This window comes from Leucoraja erinacea, chromosome 31 (assembly GCF_028641065.1).
Source record: "Leucoraja erinacea ecotype New England chromosome 31, Leri_hhj_1, whole genome shotgun sequence".
NCBI classification, from domain to species: domain Eukaryota; kingdom Metazoa; phylum Chordata; class Chondrichthyes; order Rajiformes; family Rajidae; genus Leucoraja; species Leucoraja erinaceus.
In genome coordinates, this window is record NC_073407.1 from 1,701,220 (window position 1) to 1,723,670 (window position 22,451).

The following is a 22,451-nucleotide window of genomic DNA, read 5'->3' on the forward strand; positions in this document are numbered from 1 at the left end:
TTCATCACCTGGGTTAACAATGACTTCAGGATTTCCATTGTATTGTTCTTCACTTGAACTAATCATGGAGGGCTCAGCATAATTATTTTACAAGGAAAGTCTTTTTCAGCAACTAAGGTTTCTGGTTCTGAGTTTTGAAATTGAGGCAGTGCAAGTATTATGTACCTCTTATTTCAGTACAGTTCCATATAGAGTTGGTTTTGGCATCCAGACTGAAACAGCTCAATCCCTTACGTTGTCAGGCTTCTGAACGGTCCTTCCATAAACTAGTGTACTATTTGATTCACCTCTACCTCTTTGAGGACATTGCGCTTTGTCTAAGGAACTGATGCACTAAATTCTGCATTCTGTATCTTCCCCTTTGCACAATCCAGTTTGAAGTGTGTATGTGTGATATAGACTATATAGACAATAACAAACCTAACCCTTTACTAGAGAGTAACGTGTAATCCAAGTGTTTCTTTAAAGAATCTTACTTTTCTGTACTTCAATGCTGTGCTCATCGTGTCAGTACAAAGAATAATTGATTAGCTGAATTTGTAGGTTTTGGTTTCTGTACAAATAATACTGTGGGACATTAAAATTGCTAAATGCCATAATGATACTTAACATCTAAGCTATAACATCTGAGGCAGCATCTATGGAGCGAAGGAAATGGGCATCGTTTCGGGCTGAATGAAATGGGAAACGTTTCAGTCTGAAGAAGGGTTTCAGCATGAAACGTTGCCTATTTCCTTCGCTCCATAGATGCTGCCTCACCCGCTGAGTTTCTCCAGCATTTTTGTCTACCTTCGATTTACCAGCATCTGCAGTTCTTTCTTAAACATCTAGCACTTCATATTAATATCAGAAGATAATATGCAAGGTTTCAAATTATTTTAAATGTAAATTTATTCGGCGAGTAAGAAATTTCAGGAGGTTTGAGGTAGGAGGAAACATTGTGGATCGGTTGCTAGTTATGATTCAGGATGCCAGTTATGTGAGAGTGACTTGGACTTAATCAACCTTGCTAAGTTTGGCCAAGTGCAACACTTTTCTTACAAAGGGCCCCAATCTGAAACATCACCCATCCGTGTTCTCCAGAGATGCTGCTTGACCCGCTGAGTTACTCCATGTGTCCATCTTTGGTATAAACCTGCATCTGTAGTTCCTTGTTGTTACACTCATTTAAAATGTTGTTATTCAGACTGAGTTATATTATCCCAGCAATTAAATTCTGGATCTGAATTTTGGTACTTTATTTTGCAGAAAATTAAAATAAATTCACAGCACCTTAACGATCTTGAATTTTATATTGGCTTCCGAACTGCTTTGTTTTTTCCTAGTTTCTAAAGCTGTATTTGGACATCCTTTAAAATAAGATGATAATCCCATTATGTGGCATCTTTTAAACTTTTGATCCCATACCCTCTGCTAATTAAAACGCCCACCCGTGGGAGCCTTTTGAAAAGGATAAATGTTTGATGTTACTTTGGAATATGTAAATCCACCCTGGTAAATAAAAAACATCAATATAATGTGGCAGTGTGGCCAAATAATACTATAGCAAACAGGAAATGCGTATTAGCCAGAGGTAGATTGCTGGGAATGGCACGGGATTCTTTTTTGAAAACCTATGTGGAAATTTAACACCAAATTTTGTATTATCTTAGACTTTAAATGCATTGTGTGAAACCTTCTCTACTGAAATCAGGTATAGTCTTGCAGCACCAGAGGTTCTACATTTCTTTCGAAGCAATATATGATTAGACAAATGGGAAAATGGGATCACCAGAAAATATATTTTGGTATGAAACAAAGGGAGGTGAACAGATGTAGTTAAACATGCTATTTTTATTTGTTGAATTTAATCTTTTTTATGACTGACCTGAAAGTTTCTTTGTACAATAGGAGACATGGGTGTAGGAAAGTCGTGCTTACTTCATCAATTTACAGAAAAGAAATGTAAGTAAAAATCTATTTGCATGAATGAACTATAGATTCTGAATTTGAGTCTGAACTATAAAACGGTTCAGTGCTTCTATGTCCCAACTTGTCTAGTGAAGTACAGAAATGAGCCTTGAAAATGAAAGGAAGTAACACTGTCACATCACATTTGGGGGGGGGGGGGGGGGGGGGGGGGGGGGGGGGGGGAAGAGAGAGTAATTCCTATTTTAACAAATAGAGAAAACTAATAAACCTGTGTAAGCCGATGCCCGGACTAACAGCATGATGTAGACAAAGGTGTGCTTGCAATGAAGGCACTTTTTATTAATGCTAACATTTAACTGCACGTTTTGATCTTGTGTACTCGTCATTTGTTGAGTGTGCTCTTCTACCCTCTCGTACTAATCCCTTGTAATTGAACTGCTGAATTTCTATTGAATTGGAAATCTATCAGTTTCAAAAATGATATGAAAAACTTCTGGAAGAATAGTTCACGTCTGTTCTAAATCAGATTTTCTTCACTTGGCTTTGCACTAAACTTAATTTGCAGGTGACTTCCAGCTTGTCCAGAATTTGCGCATATAATGTTTAATAATTACTGTCAATAGAAAGTTAAATGTGACCAAGTCTAGTTAATGGGCTTGCAAGTGGTCACAGCACTTGATGCGGCTAAAACGCCTTTCAGTTCATGATTTCAGTTCAAATCTATGTATGATGTATTCTGACACAAAGGAGGCCATTGAGTCTATGCTGACTTTCAGCAGAACAATGCCATCAATCCCATCCCCCGTAGCTGTCCACGTGCTCAGCAAGTCCTACATGGTCTTATGCCACTGACTGGAGTAATTCAGTGGCCGGTGAGCATATTAACATGACCTTGGGATGTGGGGAGGGCTACCATGTGACATGAAATATGTGCAAACTTCATGCAGCACCGAAGGTTGGGAGCAACCCTAGTCCCTGAAGCTGTGAAGCCACGGCACTGATTGCTCATTGTTAGTCTCGTTGTTTTTGGCACTCATTGGTCAAATGGGCATCACCTGTACAAGAGGTTTTGTAATATCAGTCAATGCTACAAGACGGAATCTATATGAACAGAGACATAACTTTACAATTCATGTAAATCAGTGAAGACTTGAAAGAAACTGGAGGTCATGTGATAGGAGTAGAATTAGGCCATTTGTCCTATCACGTCTCCGCCATTCAATCATGACTGATCTATTCCCCTCCAAACTCATTCACCTGCCTTCTCTCCATAATCTCTGACGCATGTTCTGATCAAGTATCTATCTCTACCTTAATGTCCACTGACTTGTCCTCCACAGCCTTCCACAGATTCACCACCCTCTGACAAAATAAATTTCTCTTCATCTCCTTCATAAAAGAACGCCCTTTAATTGAGGGAATGCAGCGTAGGTTTACAAGGTTAATTCCCGGGATGGCGGGACTGTCATATGCTGAGAGAATGGAGCAGCTGGGGTTGTACACTCTGGAGTTTAAAAGGATGAGAGGTGATCTCATTGAAACATATAAGATTGTTACGGGTTTGGACACGCTAGAGGCAGGAAACATGTTCCCGATGTTGGGGAAGTCCAGAACCAGGGACCACAATTTAAGAATGAGGAGTAAGCCATTTAGAACGGAGACAAGGAAACACTTTTTCTCACAGAGAGTGGTGAGTCTGTGGAATTCTCTGCCTCAGAGGGTGGTGGAGGCAGGTTCACTGGATGCTTTCAAGAGAGCTAGATAGGGCTCTTAAAAATAGCGGGGTCAGGGAATATGGGGAGAAGGCAGGAACGGGGTACTGATTGGGGATGATCAGCCATGACACATTGAATGACTGCTAGCTCGAAGGGCCGAATGGCCTACTCCTGCACCTATTGTCTATTGTCTATAATTCCGGATTTCCCACTAGTGGAAACATCCTCTCCACATCCACTCTATCCAAGATTTTCACTATTCTGTATGTTTCAATGAGGTCCCCCCTCATTCTTCTAAACTCCAGCGAGTACAGGTCCAGTGCCAACAAACACTCATCATAGGTTAACTTACTCATCCCTGGGATCACTCTTGTAAACCTCCTCTGGACCCTCACCAGAGCCAGCACATCTTAACGTGCCAAAAATTGCTCACAATATTCCAAACGCGCCCTTGCCAACGCCATATAGAGCCTCACTTCACAAGGACCGAGTTTGGGAGGATGGAAGAAATTCTTATGAAATATCTTGACTTTTGCAATTAAATTAATAATAGCATGAATACTAAACAGAAGTATATAATTTTCCCATTCCCTCCTTAAGAACCGGAGAAACATTTAAATTGTTCTATATCTACTGCGGGTGCCAATGATCTGACTTTTTCTTCACCTTCCAACCCAATACAAGAAAGATATTTCTAAAGGAAGCATTGCTTATTAACCTTAAGTGTCTGATCTTGTATTTAAAACTTGATGAGAATTGGCTTTATTTTCATTTTGAGCAGCAGATGAGTAGAATCAAGATTGTTTAAAAAAATATTGCAGTAGAGCTGAAAGATTATGTGTGTTATGATTTGCTTTCCCCTCAAGCTGCATGTTGAAACTAAGTAATAAGGGAAAGGTGGGTGAATTTTTTCTAGGCCATCCTAGACTGGGTATTGTGTAATGAGGAAGGATTAGTTAGCGATATTGTTGTGCAAACCCCCTTGGGCAACAGTGACCATAATATGGTGAAATTCTGAATTGGGATGGAGAGTGACATGGTTAATTTAGAGACTAGGGTCCTGAACTTGAATAAAGGAGACTGTGAAGGTATGAGATGGGAATTGACTAGGGTAGACGAGCAAATTATACTTAAAGGGTTGACAGTGGAGATGCAATGGCAAAGATTTACTCCAGATATTGTTCATCCCTGTCTGGCGAAAAAATAAAACTGGGAAGGCGGCTCAACCGTGGCTGATGAGGGAAGTCGAGGGTTAAATCCAAGGAAGAGGTATATACAGTGCATTTAGAAAGTATTCACACCTTCACTTTTTCTGCATTTTGTTACGTTACAGCATTATTTTAATTATTTTTAAATCATCAATCTACATACAATACCGCAGAATGAAGAAGCGAAAACAGGTGTTTAGAAATTTTTAGCAAAGTAATTTAAACAGAAATAACTGAAATATCACATTTACATAACTATTCAGACCCTTTGCTATGACACTCAAAATTGAGCTTGGGTTCATCCTGTTTCCATTGATTATCCTTGAGATGTTTCTACAACTTGATTGGAGTCCACCAGTGGTAAATTAAATTGATTGGGCATGTTTTGGAAAGGCACACACCTGTCTATATAAGGTCCCACAGTTGACGGTGGATGTCAGAGCAAAAACCGAGCCATGAAGACAAAGGAATTGTCCGTAGACCTCTGAGACAGGATTGTGTCGAGAGACAGATCTGGGGAAGGGTATAAAACAATTTCTGCAGCATTGCAGGTCCCGAAGAGCACAGTGGCATCCGTCATTCTTAAATGGAAGAACTTTGAAACCACCAGGAATCTTCATAGAGCTGGCCGCCCGGCCAAACTGAGCAATTGGGGGAGAAGGGCCTGGTCAGGGAGGTGACCAAGAACCCGATGGTCACTCTGACAGAGCTCCAGAGTTCCTCTGTGGAGCTGGAAGAACCTTCCAAAAGGACAACTATATCTGCAGCACTCCACTAATCAGGCCTTTATAGTAGAGTGGTCAGACGGAAGCCACTCTTCAGTAAAAGGCACATGACAGCCCGCTTGGAGTTTGCCATAAAGCATGAGAAACCAGATTCTCTGGTCTGATGAAACCAAGGTTGAATTCTTTGGCTTGACTGTCAAACATCACATCTGGAGGAAATCAGGCACTGTTTATCACCTGGTCAATAGCATACCTACGGTGAAGCATAGTGGTGGCAGCATCATGCTGTGGGGATGTTTTTCACTGGTAGGAACTGGGAGACTAGTCAGGATCAAGGGAAAGATGAACGGAGCAAAATACAGAGAGATCCTTGATGAAAACCTGCTCCAGAGCGTTCAGGACCCCAGACTGGGTAGGAGGTTCACCTTCCAACAGGACAACGACCCTAAGCACACGCAGGAGTGGCTTCGTGACAAGTCTGAATGTCCTTGAGTGGCCCAGCCAGAGCCCAGACTTGAACCCGATCGAACATCTCTGGAGGGACCTGAAAATAGCTGTGCATCGACGCTCCCCATCCAACCTGACGGAGCTTGAGAGGATCTGCAGAGAAGGATGGGAAAAATTACCCAAATACAGGTGTAACAAGTAGCAATGTTACAAAATTTTGAGATTTAAAAAATCAAGTCTGTAATTTATCCCATCAGATAAAGCATAAAAAGAAGTTTAATTTGGCACCTAATTCACTTTCATATCTCAAGTATTAAAAAAGCTATGGCCATTTTCATACTCGCATATAATTAGTTAGTTACCCACTTGTAGCTAATTTCAAACTTCAATTACTAGATCTAAACATCTATCCATTTCTTAATAAATGATTAACATTTTTAAATAGCCTAAGTGTCCAAATAATATTCACAAATAATTCACAATAAAACATGATTTTAAAATCTCATTTACATTAATTTATAGGCCAAATGGAAGGAATTTAGTGTTCAATTGCTGTGAATTAAAGTCCATTTTAAATCTTTCTAGTGGGATCCTGTGAACGCGCTGGTTTAGAACTTTCACATTGCGGTAGATTTGTGCCCTCAAACGCCCAGAAAAATACTGCGGGATATAATGGGCCTAAAATTAGCTACTCGCAATATTAAACTTTGTATAAAGTGATCTTAAGAAGCCCTTTTTTAATGTAAAAATATACTGCTACCCTTCAGATTTCTGCTCTATAGACCCAGCTGGTTGCGAGCCGTCGGGGGGTTTAGTGATTAATTTTTAAACTACTATAGCACTTAGGAAAAACTCGTAAAACTAATAATAGCTCATGTGAAGGAACCTACCAGCGAATTTTCGTTAATAATTAACTAGGCTGAACAAACTCGATTTGAACAGCCTAGAGAAAATCGTGTTTTAAACCCGCCCCCCCCCCCACCCCCTCTAAACGGCGCCAAAATTGAGCACACGGGCTGGGGCAGATTTTCAGCGACGCTTCAGGTACGCTTTGCAACATACCTATAACAAGCTTGTACAGGGCTCTCGCTTAACTTTTTTTACTTGTTGCCAGCCGGGCAACCTTGGCAGCTTTTTAGGTTGCCAAATTACAGCTTAGGTGGTCATTTAAGATTGCTTACATGACGCGTGCTCGGACGAAGTGCGTAGTTACCAGTCGGAATTATGCTCAATGAAGCATTCACATATTATTTCTGCTTCAAATAAAGTCACAAACTAACATATTCACCAATCAAGACATGATATATACCACAATGACATGCAGCAAAATTATAATACGGTATCTCAACTCTTTGTACACATTGCAATTAGTGCAATTTTTATTATTTCTTTCTACTTCCAAACAAAAATGTGGTTGGATTATTCAGTGTATGATCAACCTGTGTCAATAAATCCTGGACCTTGATAACATATATGCTTAACCATGCACACTACAGATTGATGCAAGCATGTTTTCTGTGAAGGACCAAAAATTATCATGACATGGCCATTGCATGGGTCGTTATTGCTATTGGTACAGAAACACTTTCGCTTCCCACATAATTTATCCACAACAAAATATACAGGTTGCAAGGAATTTTCTAAAGGCATTTTATGATAATAGCTGTTAAAACTGACAATAACCATCTGACAGGTTAAACATTACACTAACTAACAAGAGATGGCCAAAGGACATAAATGCAGCAAATGTTTGGTAATATATTTAAAGGTGCCACATCACCGGACATTCAGATTAGATGTATGTGGCAATGAAGATACCCAGTTTGTAAGCAACGTTTTTTTTTTTTTTTAAATTGTTGATAAACACTTTTTCCATCATTACCCCTTCAAAATTAACGTTAAAATTTCAACTGAAATATCTTCTGATCAAATTTGTGATGTATATGACTGACTGTAGAAGTAAAACCTGGATAAATCCAACGCATAGTTGTGAATGTTGCTCATTAAATAACTACAGTACTGATACTCCATATTAAGAGCATTGATTTGCCATTAAAATGAATTCTGTAATAAAGTGTCAGTGACAATCGAACACTGAGGTTTTAATGTTTCACGTGTTCACAATTTAATTAATCCATCTTTATGGATTAAAACAAATAATAACATTGGGAATTAAAACATATTTGATTGCATTCCGTTATCAAACGTAGTCAATGTTAGCTCTGAAGACATTTCCAGCACAATAGGGTCGGGGGGGGGGGGGGGGGGGGGTATGGATCAGTGCAGGATGGATAGGTTGGGGGGGGGGGGGGGGGGGGGGGGGGCGGGAGTGCTTGAGAAGGCAATCGGTGCGGATTTGATGGGTTGACGCAGGGGAATTAGTGCGTGTTGGTTGGAGTAGGTAAAATTGTGAGGGGAGAGCGCGGGGGATGTCAGTGGGGTTGATGGGGGGGGTCTGTCTGTGCAGGATGGATGGGTAGGGGGGTTAGTACAGGATGGATGGGGGGGAGCAGTGCAGGATGAAGGGCGAAGCAGTGCAGGATGGATGGTTGGGGGGTTAGTACAGGATGAATTGGGGGACCAGTGTTGGATTGATGGGGAGTGGCAGGAGAATCAATGCGAGGTGGCTAGAGAGATCAGTGCAGGATGAATAGATTGGGGGGGGGGGGGGGGGGGGGGGGGGGAGTGGAGAGCACAGGGGATGTCAGTGAGGACTGAATAGAGGCAAGAATGGGGATCAGGATAAGGGGAGTGGAAGGGGCGCACAAGAGAGAGAGTGAGAGAGAGGAGGTGGGAAGGAAGGCCAGCACTCCTCGGCCAACACCTGTCAGGCACGGAAATCGCAACCAAAATATGGAAGGGACCGCGGACAGAATATCTTGGCAGCTGCGCGCACACGAACACGCACGAGCGGCTTTGGAGGCTTCTGTTTCTAATTTCAGCTCAACTGCCTGTCTCAATCAAGGCAGGGCTGTTGGTTAACCTGGCGGGACAGGCAGAGTGAGCTGGGTTTGACGCTGCTTCTCTGCGCTGGCTGGGGGCGCCGTGCCCGTCTGACTCCCGACGCCTCTGGCCATCCCCGGGCGTGTGGAAGCTCTCGGGTGCGAACGGGGATGGTCCAGTCGCGGTTCGGCACCGATTGCAGCGCCGGAGACCAGGATCGATCCTGGCTGCAGTGCAGGGCTGCCGAGAGTGTTCTGGCTCGTCTCCCACCTCCAATCATACCCCCCCCCACCACTCTACTTCCGCCTCTGACCGCCACCTCCCTCCTCCAAGGGTCTGTTTTGAAAGCGGCGGCCGTTATCAGCAAAGGTCCTATAGCGTTATCAGGCCGGGCGGAGTGCGAGAGGAGGAAGAGGAGATGGAGCTGCCGCTGCTGCCCGATATTCGCTCTGACCCTCCGTCACGCCACACTTAGCATATTTCCCACAACCCTCGCCGACACAAAACGTCATGTTCCTTTTCTCCAGAGATGCTGCCGGACCCGAGGAGTTACTCCAGTTTTTGGTGTCTTCTGTATAAACCAAGTTGCCAAGCCGGGCAAAATGACTCGCCGTTTAGGTTGCCCGGTGGCACTTTGAGTTGTCATTGGCACCCGGGCAACCGTTAATTTCGAGCCCTGTTGTAGCGTCATATCCAAGAAGGCTGTGAAAGCACATCTCGGACCCGCTGACCCTCAGCATAGGAGCACCGCAAGGCTGTGTACTCTCCCCTCTCCTTTACTCTCTCTACACCAACGATTGTACCTCTGCAGACACCTCAGTCAAGCTCTTCAAGTTTGTGGACAACACAACATTGATTGGACTGATCCAGGATGGAGAGGAATCTGCCGGCAGACAGGAAGTGTCACAGCTGGCGTCCTGGTGCCATTGCAACAACCTGGAGCTCTACGGTCTTAAGACAATGGAATTGATTGTAGACTTTAGGAGAGCTCCCCCTCCCCTCACCCCACTCACCATCAACAACACCAGTCCTATCTGTGGAGTCATTTAAGTTCCTTGGAACCATCATCTCTAGGGACCTAAAATGGGAGGCCACCATCGACTCCACAGTCAAAAAGGCCCAACAGAGGATGTACTTCCTGCGGCAAATGGGGAAAAAAAAAGTCTGCCACAGGCAATACTGGTCCATTTTAAACTGCCATCATAGGTCGATCAGCTGAGAAGGTTGTTGGCTGCTACCTTTCCCCCCCCCCCCCCCCCCCCCCCCCCCCCCCCCAATGTACACAGAAAGGGCCAGGATGCGAGTGGGTAAGATCATCTCTGACCCCTCTCACCCTGGCCACAAACTCTATGAAGCACCTCCCTCTAGAAGGTGACTCCGGACTGTCAAAGCTGCCACAGCCAGCCATAAAAACAGCTTTTTTCCACAAGCTGTAGCTCTACTCAACAGCCAAAAGTCTGTAGCCTCCTTTTGCTCTGGTATTTTATTCTTTACATGTTTAAGTTATAATGTTTTTTTTTGTTTTAATTGTCTACTGGATATTGTGTTATCCTTGTGAGCAAAGCACCAGGGCAAATTCCTTGTAAGTATATGGACTTGGCTCATGAAATTTATTCAATTCAGTTAAACAAGTACTTTGGTTTCTGTCTTCACTAAGGAAGACACAAACAATATTCCAGAAATACTAGGGGACTGAGGATCTAATGGGAGCGAGGAACTGAAGGGAATCCACATTAGTCAGAAAAATTGTGTTGGGTAAATTGTTGAGACTGTAGGCAGTTAAATCTCCAGGGCCTGATGTTCTGCATTCCAGAGTACTCAAGGAGGTGGCCTGATAAATTGTGGATACGCTGGTGATCATTTTCCAATGTTCTCCCAACTCTGGATCAGTTCCTGTGGACTGGAGGGTAGCCAATGTAACTCCACTTTTTAAGAAAGGAGGGAGAGAGAAAACGGGGAAATATAGACCAGTTAGCCGTACATCAGTAGTGGGGAAAATGCTGTAGTCGATTATTAAAGATGTTATAGCAGTGCATTTGGAAAGCAGTGACGGGGTCGGTCAAAGTCAGCAAAGATTTATGATTGAGAAATCTTGCTTGACTAATCTTTTGAAAATTTTTGAGCATGTAACAAGAAGAATGGATAAGAGATCCAGTGGATGTGGTGTATCTGGAGTCAAGGTCCCACACGAGATTAGTGTGCAAAATTAGAGCACATGGTATTTGGGGGTAGGGTATTGACATGGATAGAGAACTGGATGGTAGACAGGAAGCAAAGAGTAGGAATTAACGGGTCCTTTTCAGAATGTCAGGCAGTGACTAGTGGGGTGCCACAAGGCTCAGTGCTGGGACCCCAGTTGATGATATATTAACAATTTAGACAAGGGAATTAAATGTAACAACTCTAAGTTTGCAGATGACACAAAGCTGGGTGGCAGTGTGAGCTGCGATGAGGATGCTATGAGGCTGCAGGGTGACTTGGATAGGTTGGAAGAGTGAGCAGAAGCATAGCAGATGCAGTATAATGTGGCTAAATGTGAGGTTATCCACTTTGGTGGCAAGAACAGGGAGGCAGATTATTATCTGAATTATGTCAGATTAGGAGAAGGGGAGGGGCAACGAGACCTGGGTATGCTTGTACATCAGTCACTGAAAGTAAGCATGCTGGTACAGTCAGCAGTGAAGAAAGCTAATGGTATGTTGACCTTCATAGCGAGAGGATTTGAGTTTAGGTGCAAGGAGGTCCCACTGCAGGGATCGCACCTGGAGTATTGTGTGCAATTTTGGTCTCCTAATTTGAGAAAGGTTATTGCTATTGAGGGAGTGCAGCGTAGGTTCACCAGGTTAATTCCTGGGATGGTGGGACTGACATATGATGAAAGCATAGGTTGACTGGGTTTGTATTCGCTGGAATTTTAAAGGATGAGAGGGGATTGTATAGAAACATATAATTCTTAGAGGGTATACGCAGGAAAAATGTTCCCGATGTTGGGGAGTCCAGAACCAGGGGTCACAGTTTAAGAATAAGGTGTAGGCCATTTAGGACTGAGATGAGGAAACTTTTTCACCCAGGGGGTTGTGAATTTATGGAATTATCTGCCTCAGAAGGCAGTGGAGATCAATTCACTGGATGTTTTCAAGAGTTAGATTTAGCTCTTGGGGCTAAGGGAATCAAGGGATATTAGGGGGAAAAACCAAAATGGGGTACTGATTTTGGATGATCAGCAGTGATCAAATTGAATGGCAATGCTGGATCGAAGGGCAGAATGGCCTACTCCACCTATTTTCTGTTTCTATGTTAACATAATCAAAACATTTTTCCTATGTAATCATTTTCTAAATTGTTAAAATCAAAGTTTTTGAAGCCTGTACTTTTGCATGCTGATGTTTGGAGGTGCCATTTTACATATTTGATGTCTAAAAGCTGATAAATGCAAAGGTTCTAATGATCACATCCAAGAGATATGAAGCGGTGGCTTTAGAGATGGTGGTTGCTCTGGTTCACATTTCCAGAGCTCTGCAGCTTCAGAAATAGTTGCTGTGGATTGGAGGGTAGCAAATGTGATCCTATTGTGGAAGAAAGAAGAGAGAGAATAAATGGGGAACTGCAGACTTGTTAGCTTCATGTCAGTGGTATGAAAAATGTTGATATACACAATGTAATATCTTTAAAAACCATCAAAATAGTATTCTGCAGTCACTGCATTTGTGCAAGGAAAATCATGGTTGGCAAAATTGTTTTGGGTGTTTCTAATGTTTCCAGAATAAATAATGAGGGGTTGGACCAGATGAAGTAATGTATTAGCATTTGGGGAATGTCTGTAATAAGGAACTGCACAGGAAGTTGGTTTACAAGGTTAAAGCACATGGAATTAGGTCATATATTGGAGAGGTTTGAGAATTGATTATCCGGCAACAGACTGGGAATGACCAGATTGTCCTGGAACGGAGCCCATGATGAGATGGGACTGTTGGGCTTGTGGCTTGGACTCCACCTTTTCACCAGTTATAGGACATTAATTTCCTCAGCCAATAATTGGTTTTGAATGAGTTTGTTGACCGTACTAAAACTAGGTAGTGAAGTGGAAATGGGCAAAGCGGATGAGTGGACACAAGCTTGACAGATCAAATAAAATGTGGGGGTCATCTTCTGAGGTACATAACTGAAAATCAGAATATTTGACCATGGTGAGAGATTGGATTGTGTTGATGGTCAAATGGACCCACATGTAAATAAATGTACATGTTACTGAATGTTCATATCGGTACCGTGATGACTAACGGATCAAATTGTGTGTCAGTTATTATTATTATAAGCCGATTGAACATGGGAATGATGAAAATATACTGCAGTTATATTTGATGCTAATACTATCATACCAGGGGTATGTGTAGCTTTCCTCTCCTTGCCTAAGAGGAGCATGGTGAAAATTCACATGGCTCATTCCGGGTGTTGCTGTAGGAAGAGCAAGTTAGTCAACTGAGATTGGACTGACCAGAGTTTAATCGGTGATGAGATCTCAGTGAAGCTTGCAAAATTCTTAAAAAGCTTGATAAAATGGCTGTTTCTTGTGGCATTTAAGACTGGGGGAGAGGAGATTCACCTGCCCCCCCCCCCCCCCCCCGTAACCCCTGTCACCCGAGCTAATCAATAATCTGTCAATCACCCCCTTTAAAAATTATCCATTGACTTGGACTCTGCAACCTTCTGTGGCTATGAATTCCAGAAATTCACCACCCTCTAATTAAAGAAATTCTACCTAATTTCCTATCTAAAGGTACAACCTTTTTTCTGAGGGTATGACTATCCCACTAGTGGAAACATCATCCCCATATTCCTCCTATGCAGATCTTTCACTATTTAGTAACTTGCAATGAGGTCCCCCTCGTCCTTCTAAACTCCAGCGTCAAACACTCATCATATGTTAACCCAATCGTTTCTGTGATCATTCTCGTAAACCTCCTCTCGACCCCTCCAACGCCATCACATAATTCAGAAATGGGGCCCAATTATGGGACCCATGTTGGTGCTGGGGTGGGAGATTGTCTATGATAATTGAATTGCAGCAGGCTTGAGGGGCTAGACACCCAACCCATGATCTTTGTTCTTTATTGATCCTATCTGATCTCAGCAGCTCAGCAGACTTGATCCTGGATAGTATTTGAAGGGGTAACCAAGAGTATCACGTGTGGCGGTGGCGCTCGTTGGAACTGCAGTGAGAAATACATTGTATCCAAGTTGCCCTCGTGGCACAATATCCGAGGGTTATTCCGGATTACATTACGGGATGTGAAGGAAAATGAACTTGGCACGGTATTCTGCTTAAAGCCATCTTAACTCTGGCTCCAAGCAGCCAGTTGCATCAAAGTATTGGATGCATTAAATGCATTTCATTACTTTGCATTTCCTGCTTTCTTTTTGTTCCACTGTCACAGACTTGAACTCTTGCCTGATTTATCTATTGCCGCTGAATCAAGCTCAACAGCATTAGTTGTCATTACCCAGTTCCTGATCTAAAGTTCTTTGAGCCAAGTAGTGTGAGCTGCAAGCATGTGATTTTTCACATTGCTGTGTATTTTGCCCCTGTGTTACCTCATATAATGCACATACAACTAAAATGACAGGCGAGGGGGGTAAATATGAACAGGTTGTCATTATATATAAATGCTTCATGAGGTTGCTCCAATAATTTTGGCATGTTGCCTGTGTAACTTTAAATGTTTTCTTCCATCCAAGTTATGGCTGATTGCCCCCATACAATTGGAGTAGAGTTTGGAACCAGAATAATTGAAGTTAGTGGTCAGAAGATCAAACTTCAGATCTGGGACACGGCTGGCCAGGAGCGGTTTCGGGCTGTCACACGGAGCTACTACAGAGGTGCTGCTGGAGCGCTCATGGTCTACGATATCACCAGGTAATTGCACACACCCATGCCCACTGTTGCCATCTTTGTGCTTCATCAAAATTGCCACTTGTTTGGAAGTGTTGGATAAGGGGCTGACTTATCCAACTCAATCCTTTTGATCTGAATTCCTACCACATTTTCTGGCGTGTGAACATGAGTTTTTAGGTGGTTTTATCTTGTAGCAGTACTGTGATCTATTGTACTGTTTCTGTCCTGTTTTGCAAACCTAACTGGGCAACAACTGGGCAAGAAGCTGTTTACTTATTGAGGACTATGGCAGTATAATTAAAATGAGTACAGAAAAGCGAGAGTGCTAATGTAGGCAATATTTTGGTTTAAGACTTTTTGCTGTGCTTCAGGATATGTTGAATGCAAGACAAACTGTGTGTAGTATCCTTCCTTCTCTTCTGTATGAAGTTTACAGTTACAGGTGCTGTTTGATCATAAGCCTTGTAGTTATTAGATTTGTGTTTTCACAACAGGTGATTTGGGAATGTATTTTTTGAAAGATGAATTTGAATAATTTTTAGTGTTTTTTTTTCCAGGCGAAGTACTTACAACCATCTTAGTAGTTGGCTTACAGATGCAAGAAACTTGACTAATCCAAATACTGTAAGTGTTTTTTAGAAACAATGACAGTTGTGAATTCCTTCACTGCACTCTGCCTGCATGTGTTTTGGGGTGTATTTGTATTTTGTTGTCTGAAAGCTGCACATTTTCAATGCAACCTCTACTGACTGCAGGATAATTTAGCTAATTTAGCAGGAATGTGATCTACAAGTTGGTGAGGTGTGATTTGCCCATGTCTTCTGATCTGAAAGACAAATGTTGAAATGGACTGACTTGATTCAGTTTGATTAAGAAATAATAATTTCCACCAGAAAGAAGATCTTGTACTGCAACTGTCACAGCCATTTTGCACAGAAGCAGCCTTTTGGCCAAACTAGTCCTTAATGTTCAAGTTGTCTCCCTAAGCAGTGCCATCTGCCTTAATCTGCCCGTAAACTTGTAAACCTCTCATCCATGTACCTGTCAAAATGTTTTTAAAATGCCAGAATTGTGCCCACCTTTTACCCACTCGTTCCATATACTTGTTGTCCTCTGTGGAGAATATTGTTCTTGTGGCATTCTTTAAATCTTTCCCCACCTTAAATTTGTATGCTGTCTAGTTTTAGACATTATCCTGGGAAAAAGATTGACCATTTCAGTGTCAATGACTCTTGTGATTTTGTGGGGATGTTATTTTGCAGCTATAAGATCACTCCTCAACCTCTCCCCAGAGCAAAAAAGCCACCAACTTATCTAGTTTGCCTTTCTAACCCAAGCCTTCCAATCATGGTCGCATTCCCAGGTTTTTTCAGCATCCTTTCTAACTTGACATTCTTCCCATAGCCAGTCGATTGGAACTGTGCATACTATTCCAGGCGTTGTCTCACCAATGTCTTGTGTAGCAGTAACATGACTTTTTCAACTTGGTTTAGTTTACAGATACAGCGCAGAAACATGCCCTTTGGCCCACAGAATCTGTAGCGACCAACGGTCCCTGCATATTACAGGAAGAAAGTATTGACTACATACAGACAGTATCCGTAGTTGGGATCGAACCCGGGTCTCTGGCACTGTAAGGCAGTAACTCTTCCTCTGCGCCACCATGCCATCCTTGCCCCCTTTGTGGCAGGGTGGCTCCCAACCCACTGCCAATGTTTAAGCCAATGTTGTTCTGCAGTGCAGAATGTGGCAGAAGCTAAAGTACAACTAACTGAATAATCTGAGGAGTTTAGAAATGGTTCAGTACCATCAAAAACTGATTATTGAAAGTTATCAAATTTGCTGCCAGATATTTAATCTTATAAGCAAGGAAACTGACTTTGACAGAATCCTTGTCTGCTGATAATCTGACAGGAAAAGTGATCTGCAATATTTAAAACAAAAATGCATGTATAGGAAGAGAAATACATAACGTCAACAGTTTTTCTGTCCATGGATGTGACTTAATCTGAGAATCTCCAGCATTCTGTTTACTTATTTTAGATTTCCAGCATCTAGCGTTCTTATTTTCACTTCTGCAGTATTGTCTTTTGATTTCTGTTCCCACAGGTGATTATTCTTATAGGAAATAAGGCCGATCTTGAAGCTCAACGAGATGTAACGTATGAAGAAGCTAAGCAGTTTGCTGAAGAAAATGGTAGGTTTGCAGCTGCACCTTTCAGTTTAGTTTAGAGGCAGTGAAGGAACAATCCTTTTGGCTCATCGAGTCCTTGCCGACCAGCGATCCCCACGCACACTTACACTATATCCTACACAGAACAATTTACATGGGAGGAACCCAGTTATATCAAATTTGTAATTCCTCAATCTTGCCCAAAGGGAAAATGTAATATATTTTCATCCTTTGATATTAACTTTCAGAGTTGTTTGCTGTCTGGATGAATCTATCAAAAACAAATCGCACCATTTTCTCAGAGTTGCTGGCCTTTCTGTGTTAGCTGTTCCCTCTGTCAGAGAGAGGCAAAGAGTTATCATGGGAATGTAAATGATGCGGGTTTGTGATTTTTGTTTCGTCCTCTACCCCCCCCCCCCCCCCCCCCCAACTCCCCCCCCCCAAGCTTCGAATGAAGAATTCAAATCTGACATTGTGCTTGAAATTGTAACACCACAAAGGTTTCCAAGAATGGATTTTGGGCTTCTGTTACTCTCTTGTTCAAACAAATGTATCTATTGTGTACTGTAAAATATCTAAATATTTTCAAGATGTGATGTTCTTGAAATATTTCCGAGAAATGTGGAGTTGGCTGTAGAAACAGAATCATCAACCTCGATCATTGCAGTTCCTAGCTCAGCAAGAGATTGCAGGGTGTGGATTAAAAGTTGGATGTATGCACTTCTCCAGCAAGGCATTGCTTATCCAAGATCTGGTTGTAATTAAGCTCGGATCATGCATTGTGATGGTGAGCAGTATAACCATGAGAGAAAGTCTCTGATTGAAATTTTCCACTGCATCAAGCCAGAGAATGTTTAGTGACGCTTTAGCTGTACTCTGAAAGATGCCAACTCCTTCCTGGAATCTTTTCAAAATCTTTGCTTTATCTATTTTTCTTTTTAAGAAGCAAAAATGCATTGGTCTTTCTAAGCCATTCCTTTCCTCTGACAGCCCCTAGCTTTTGAAGAGCCCATATCATTGATTTGAAACGAAAGAAATTTTTTAAAGTAAACTGACATGATTTTAAAATTCAGTTGAACCTTCTCTCGGTCTGTTCCATTGGCACCTGTCCTGGTATCTCGAGTCTCTTCATTACAATAGATTACTGCAAAGATTCACCAAGATTAAATTGATATGCTCTGGAAGATGTCTGTTGCAAAATGAGATGTCCAGAACTGCATTTACTACTTAACCAATAAAATTCTTACGCATTTATCATCTTTTCTTAAAACACTCAGCAATTTTTTTTAATTCCTTGCCATTTGTGTTTTGGCTTTGGCAATTCGAAGCTTGCTCATTCACATATGTTGTGTCATCCGAGGGTGTGTCTTCTGCTATGTAGACTTTAAATTCAAATTTCAGCTAATGTTTAATACTAATATGGTCATACATAAACTTTTTGTACAGTTTTTTGTAGTCCACGTTCATTGAATTATACAACTGTAAATGAATCAGTGTGGTGATGGGTGGAGAGAGGAAAATTACCCTGTTGTACATTGGTTTACATTCTGTATATCATTGTTTAGTTGGAAATGGTAGCACACATTAAAATGCAATCTAAATCTCCACCCTTTGTACTCCCTACTTGCCATCCCAAGGCATTACTTTCCTGTTGATTGGAATCTGCACCAGGCAGTATTGGATTTGCGTTGTAGTTTACCTTGAGTGTAAAATTCCATCGAGACCTGCATGGCGTCAGCTTTCAAAATGTAGCTTAATTTAGTTACTGCAGGATCTTGGATAGGTTTGAATTGTTTTGAGACTTGTTTTGTAACTTCCTTCTGTTTTGGATATAATTTATGCCACAAAGTCTTTTTTATATTTTGATGTAGGTCTGCTATTCCTTGAAGCGAGTGCAAAAACGTAAGTATGCTGCGTTATCGGTTGCTGGAAAGGTGCTGGATGAGTGTTTCTTTTCTAAAGCAGGGTGGATTTTATTCTTGGCAGATCTTACAGTATTTGTATTGGGTTTTTTTTTAATTAGCAAGCAGCTATCTGGCCCCAAGTTCCCAAAGTGTAGTCAGTGATGCCTTGCCAACTAAATGCAAAAAGCAGGTGTATTGATTTTTTTGTGTAGCTTAGATACAGTTTAGAAACACACCCTTTGGCCCAACGGGTTCACACTGACCATTGATCACCTGTTCACTCTAGTTCTATGTTATCCCACTTTCACATCCTGCGCACCAGGTGCAATTATCAGAAGAAATGAACCGACAAGCCTTCTCGTCTTTGGGATGAGGTAGGAAACTGGAGAAGCACATGTAGTCACGGAGATTGTGTAAACTCCACACAGACAGCCGCTCTAGTCAGGATGGAACCCGGGTCCCTGACTTTGAGACAACTCTACTGCTGCGCTAGTGTTTTTTCCTGTTTTTTGGGGGGCGGCGAATGGGTTTTTCACTTGGCCACTGCTACAGTAAACCCTTTCTTTGTTCCCAGAGGTGAGAATGTGGAGGATGCATTCCTGGAGGCAGCCAAGAAAATCTATCAGAACATTCAGGATGGCAGCCTGGACCTGAATGCTGCCGAGTCTGGCGTACAGCACAAGCCGTCCGCTCCTCAAGGCGGCCGATTAATCAGCGAGCCCCAGCCCCAGAGGGAAGGCTGCGGCTGCTAGTGACGACCTCCAGCTAGCAAACCTCAACCCCCCCTCTCTCTCTCACATCTTACTCTTGTGTCTTTGTCAAAGCAGTATTTCTAGCTGCTTCCTTGTCTGCTGATAATCTGACAAGATAAATTTTGCTGCTGTGACAACAGGTTAACACAATGATAAATGGCTCCTCGCTAAACCACCGTAGATGTTTATCAGGTTACAAGGAAAATAAATAGAGTAATAAAACCTCTCCCGCATGGAATTTAGAATTGAAATATTTTCTTACTCGTTCTTGTGGTAGTTCATCATCATCATCCCTCAATCTGTGATCTGATTTCAATGCTTGTCAGCTAAATAAATATCATGCTGATAATTGTACAATTCCATCTTGCCACCACAGAGGCATAACCTTGTGATCCATTAAAAGATTCTTGTACAGTTAATAACCCCTCTTGCCCATACATTGTTGTCTAGGCTGTTCAAAGTTACTGAGGTTCTTTGACTGTGAACTGACATCCAGCTCAAACTCTAGGGTGTCCACAATATGTCGAGTATGCCTATTGCTGTTCATGCGTCCCCCCCCGCCCGCCCGCCCAGTTACCTGTCCTCGTGGGGTTTGAATTCCAGCTCTCGTCTTATCTTTGCACGGGGAAATGCCTATTACTCATCTTTCCCTCTTAAGATGCAAAAGAAGGCTTTAGTGTGTTTTTTCATTTTATTCTTTACATTTATTAACATACGTAAATATGTATAAAATTTGAAAGAACTGAACTAACATTTAAATACACCTGTATGTATATGATTTTAATGACGAAACAAATTGATCACTGGCAATAAGTACCAGTTTGTACAGTACAATCTAAGTGACCATGTTGCCCCTAGAGCACTAGAATGGATATAATCACATTTTAAAGGAAACAAATGAGCAGTACTTTTAACACTAGTTGGGTTTCATAATCTCTTGTCTTCTGGTTCCATCATTGCACTGTGGGAAAAGCTTGACCATTAACAATCCTCCTCTTGTGCAATCAACCATGTAATGCTCTCTGTAGATGTCCCCACACTTCTGGCTGTATTTATTGCAGTACATCGTTCAAGGAAAAAATAACTGGGTGAATGCGTGCTTTTTACTCAACACATTTAGGTGCAGTTGACCTCAATGAATTGAATAGCCAAATTTCATTCCTAAAGCAGACTTAAGGAGATTTTGTTTTCTTTTTTAAATATTGTTTATTGTATTAAATACTTTGGGGTCGGGTGATTCTGATTTTATTTTAAGGGATGAAAGTAGTATAAATGTCCATGATTCAGCACGTTTACCTGGGTGGCATCATTGTGGTTACAATGCTAATTAACGATATGCATCTTGAGTTATGTATGAAATGGGGTTGCACTGCTTATTAGATTTTGATAGAAACGATGCCTAATGTTCACAATACCCATAATAAAGACACAACCAGATGGGAGATTGTCACTCTTGTAGAAAAATGGGATCCTGTACAGAAATGCTGTGGGAAGGCCAAACTGGAATCTGCAATATATTGGAAAATCTGTCAACCTGTGCACTGTCCCTTGTTTGTAGTCTTGCTATTAATTTTAAGAATGTGAGCCTTTATGTTGAATATATGGGAGTGTTGTCAAAGGCAGTGTGGTTAGGAGTCTGTTGTCTTCATTATGATATTAAGCCTTTGCTTTAGTGAGGTGTTGCCCAGGGACCATGGTCTGTGCGTTCAACATGCAGGAATTTGGCAAGGTATTTCATTCTAAATTTGCTAAAGTTTGCGTGAGTTACTAGGTGGTATGAGATCTGGACTACTCCTGAACAGCTTACAGTAGATCTTGTTTATATGTGACAGAAAAAAAAAAGACTTTGAACTGCTGTACCTTTCATTTGATGAAACAGATGCTATTAATCTGAATATTTGTAAATAAAGTACCTGTATCTAGTTAATCTGTCCTTGTACTCATTAAGAATGTATCTTTCACCAGGCCGTCTCACATTCTGATGGGTCAATTGGTATTCCCTAGGGATGTGGCAATAGGGGACACAATGTATTCTGTGCTTGGCCGTGCGTGCAGGCTTAACCTCGGGGGTGGGAGTTCGTCTTCCTGCCTTCAATTGCAATGCTGCAGAAAATGTGACTGGATGAATTTTATAGAAGTAAGATACTGAACTGAATTCAAAGTGTACCTTGGCCAAGATGAAGCAGACTTTCATTATTTTCACAAAATACAGCTACATTTTTAAACAAAAAATGGTCCTGAAACATCCCAGACCGCATTTGTTATTTTACACCAATCTTGTACTCAAAGGTGCCCTTTGGATACTTCCTTGAAGGATTATTTTATGACTGGTATTTGAACATGTTAACCATCATTTTGCATTCCTCATTTTCCAAAAACACTCCCTTTTCCCCTTCACTGAGTTTAAACACCATTTTACAGCAGTGCATCTCTTCCGCCAATGTTGATGGTACTGGTCAAAATCGGCAACTCATTGGCAAGGTTTGTGGAATCTATGTTGCCACGAATTCTTTAGAATAATCCTTGCCTAGATCCATTTTTACATGTCCCAATCCGATGCCAATATTTCCCTGTACTGTTCTGGGACTTATCCATCCATGACCATGGTTTAGTTTGAATGATGTTTGGATTTTATCTGGAGGGTACCAGCTGAAATCCCTGAGTAAAGGGGCTGTCCCACTGTACGAGTTAATTCAAGAGCTCTGCCGAGTTTTAAAAAAAATCAAAAACTCGTGGTAAGCACGTAGAATGTACGTAGCAGATACGTCGGAGCTCGGGAC

The 22,451-nt window shown here is 41.8% G+C and overlaps 1 protein-coding gene across 2 annotated transcripts in view; it reads left to right on the forward strand.

The window, feature by feature from the left end:
* The window catches only part of LOC129711823 (ras-related protein Rab-14), a 41,371-nt gene extending 19,773 nt beyond the window's left edge, over positions 1-21,598 (forward strand). For both annotated transcript variants that reach the window (XM_055659759.1, XM_055659760.1), the window contains 6 exons: positions 1,891-1,944; positions 14,686-14,863; positions 15,400-15,466; positions 16,952-17,039; positions 18,887-18,917; positions 19,494-21,598. In XM_055659759.1, coding sequence (XP_055515734.1) covers positions 1,891-1,944; positions 14,686-14,863; positions 15,400-15,466; positions 16,952-17,039; positions 18,887-18,917; positions 19,494-19,671 — 596 coding nt within the window. In that variant the 3' untranslated portion in view covers positions 19,672-21,598. The remainder of the gene's footprint in view (positions 1-1,890; positions 1,945-14,685; positions 14,864-15,399; positions 15,467-16,951; positions 17,040-18,886; positions 18,918-19,493) is intronic.
* Positions 21,599-22,451: the final 853 nt, after the last annotated feature.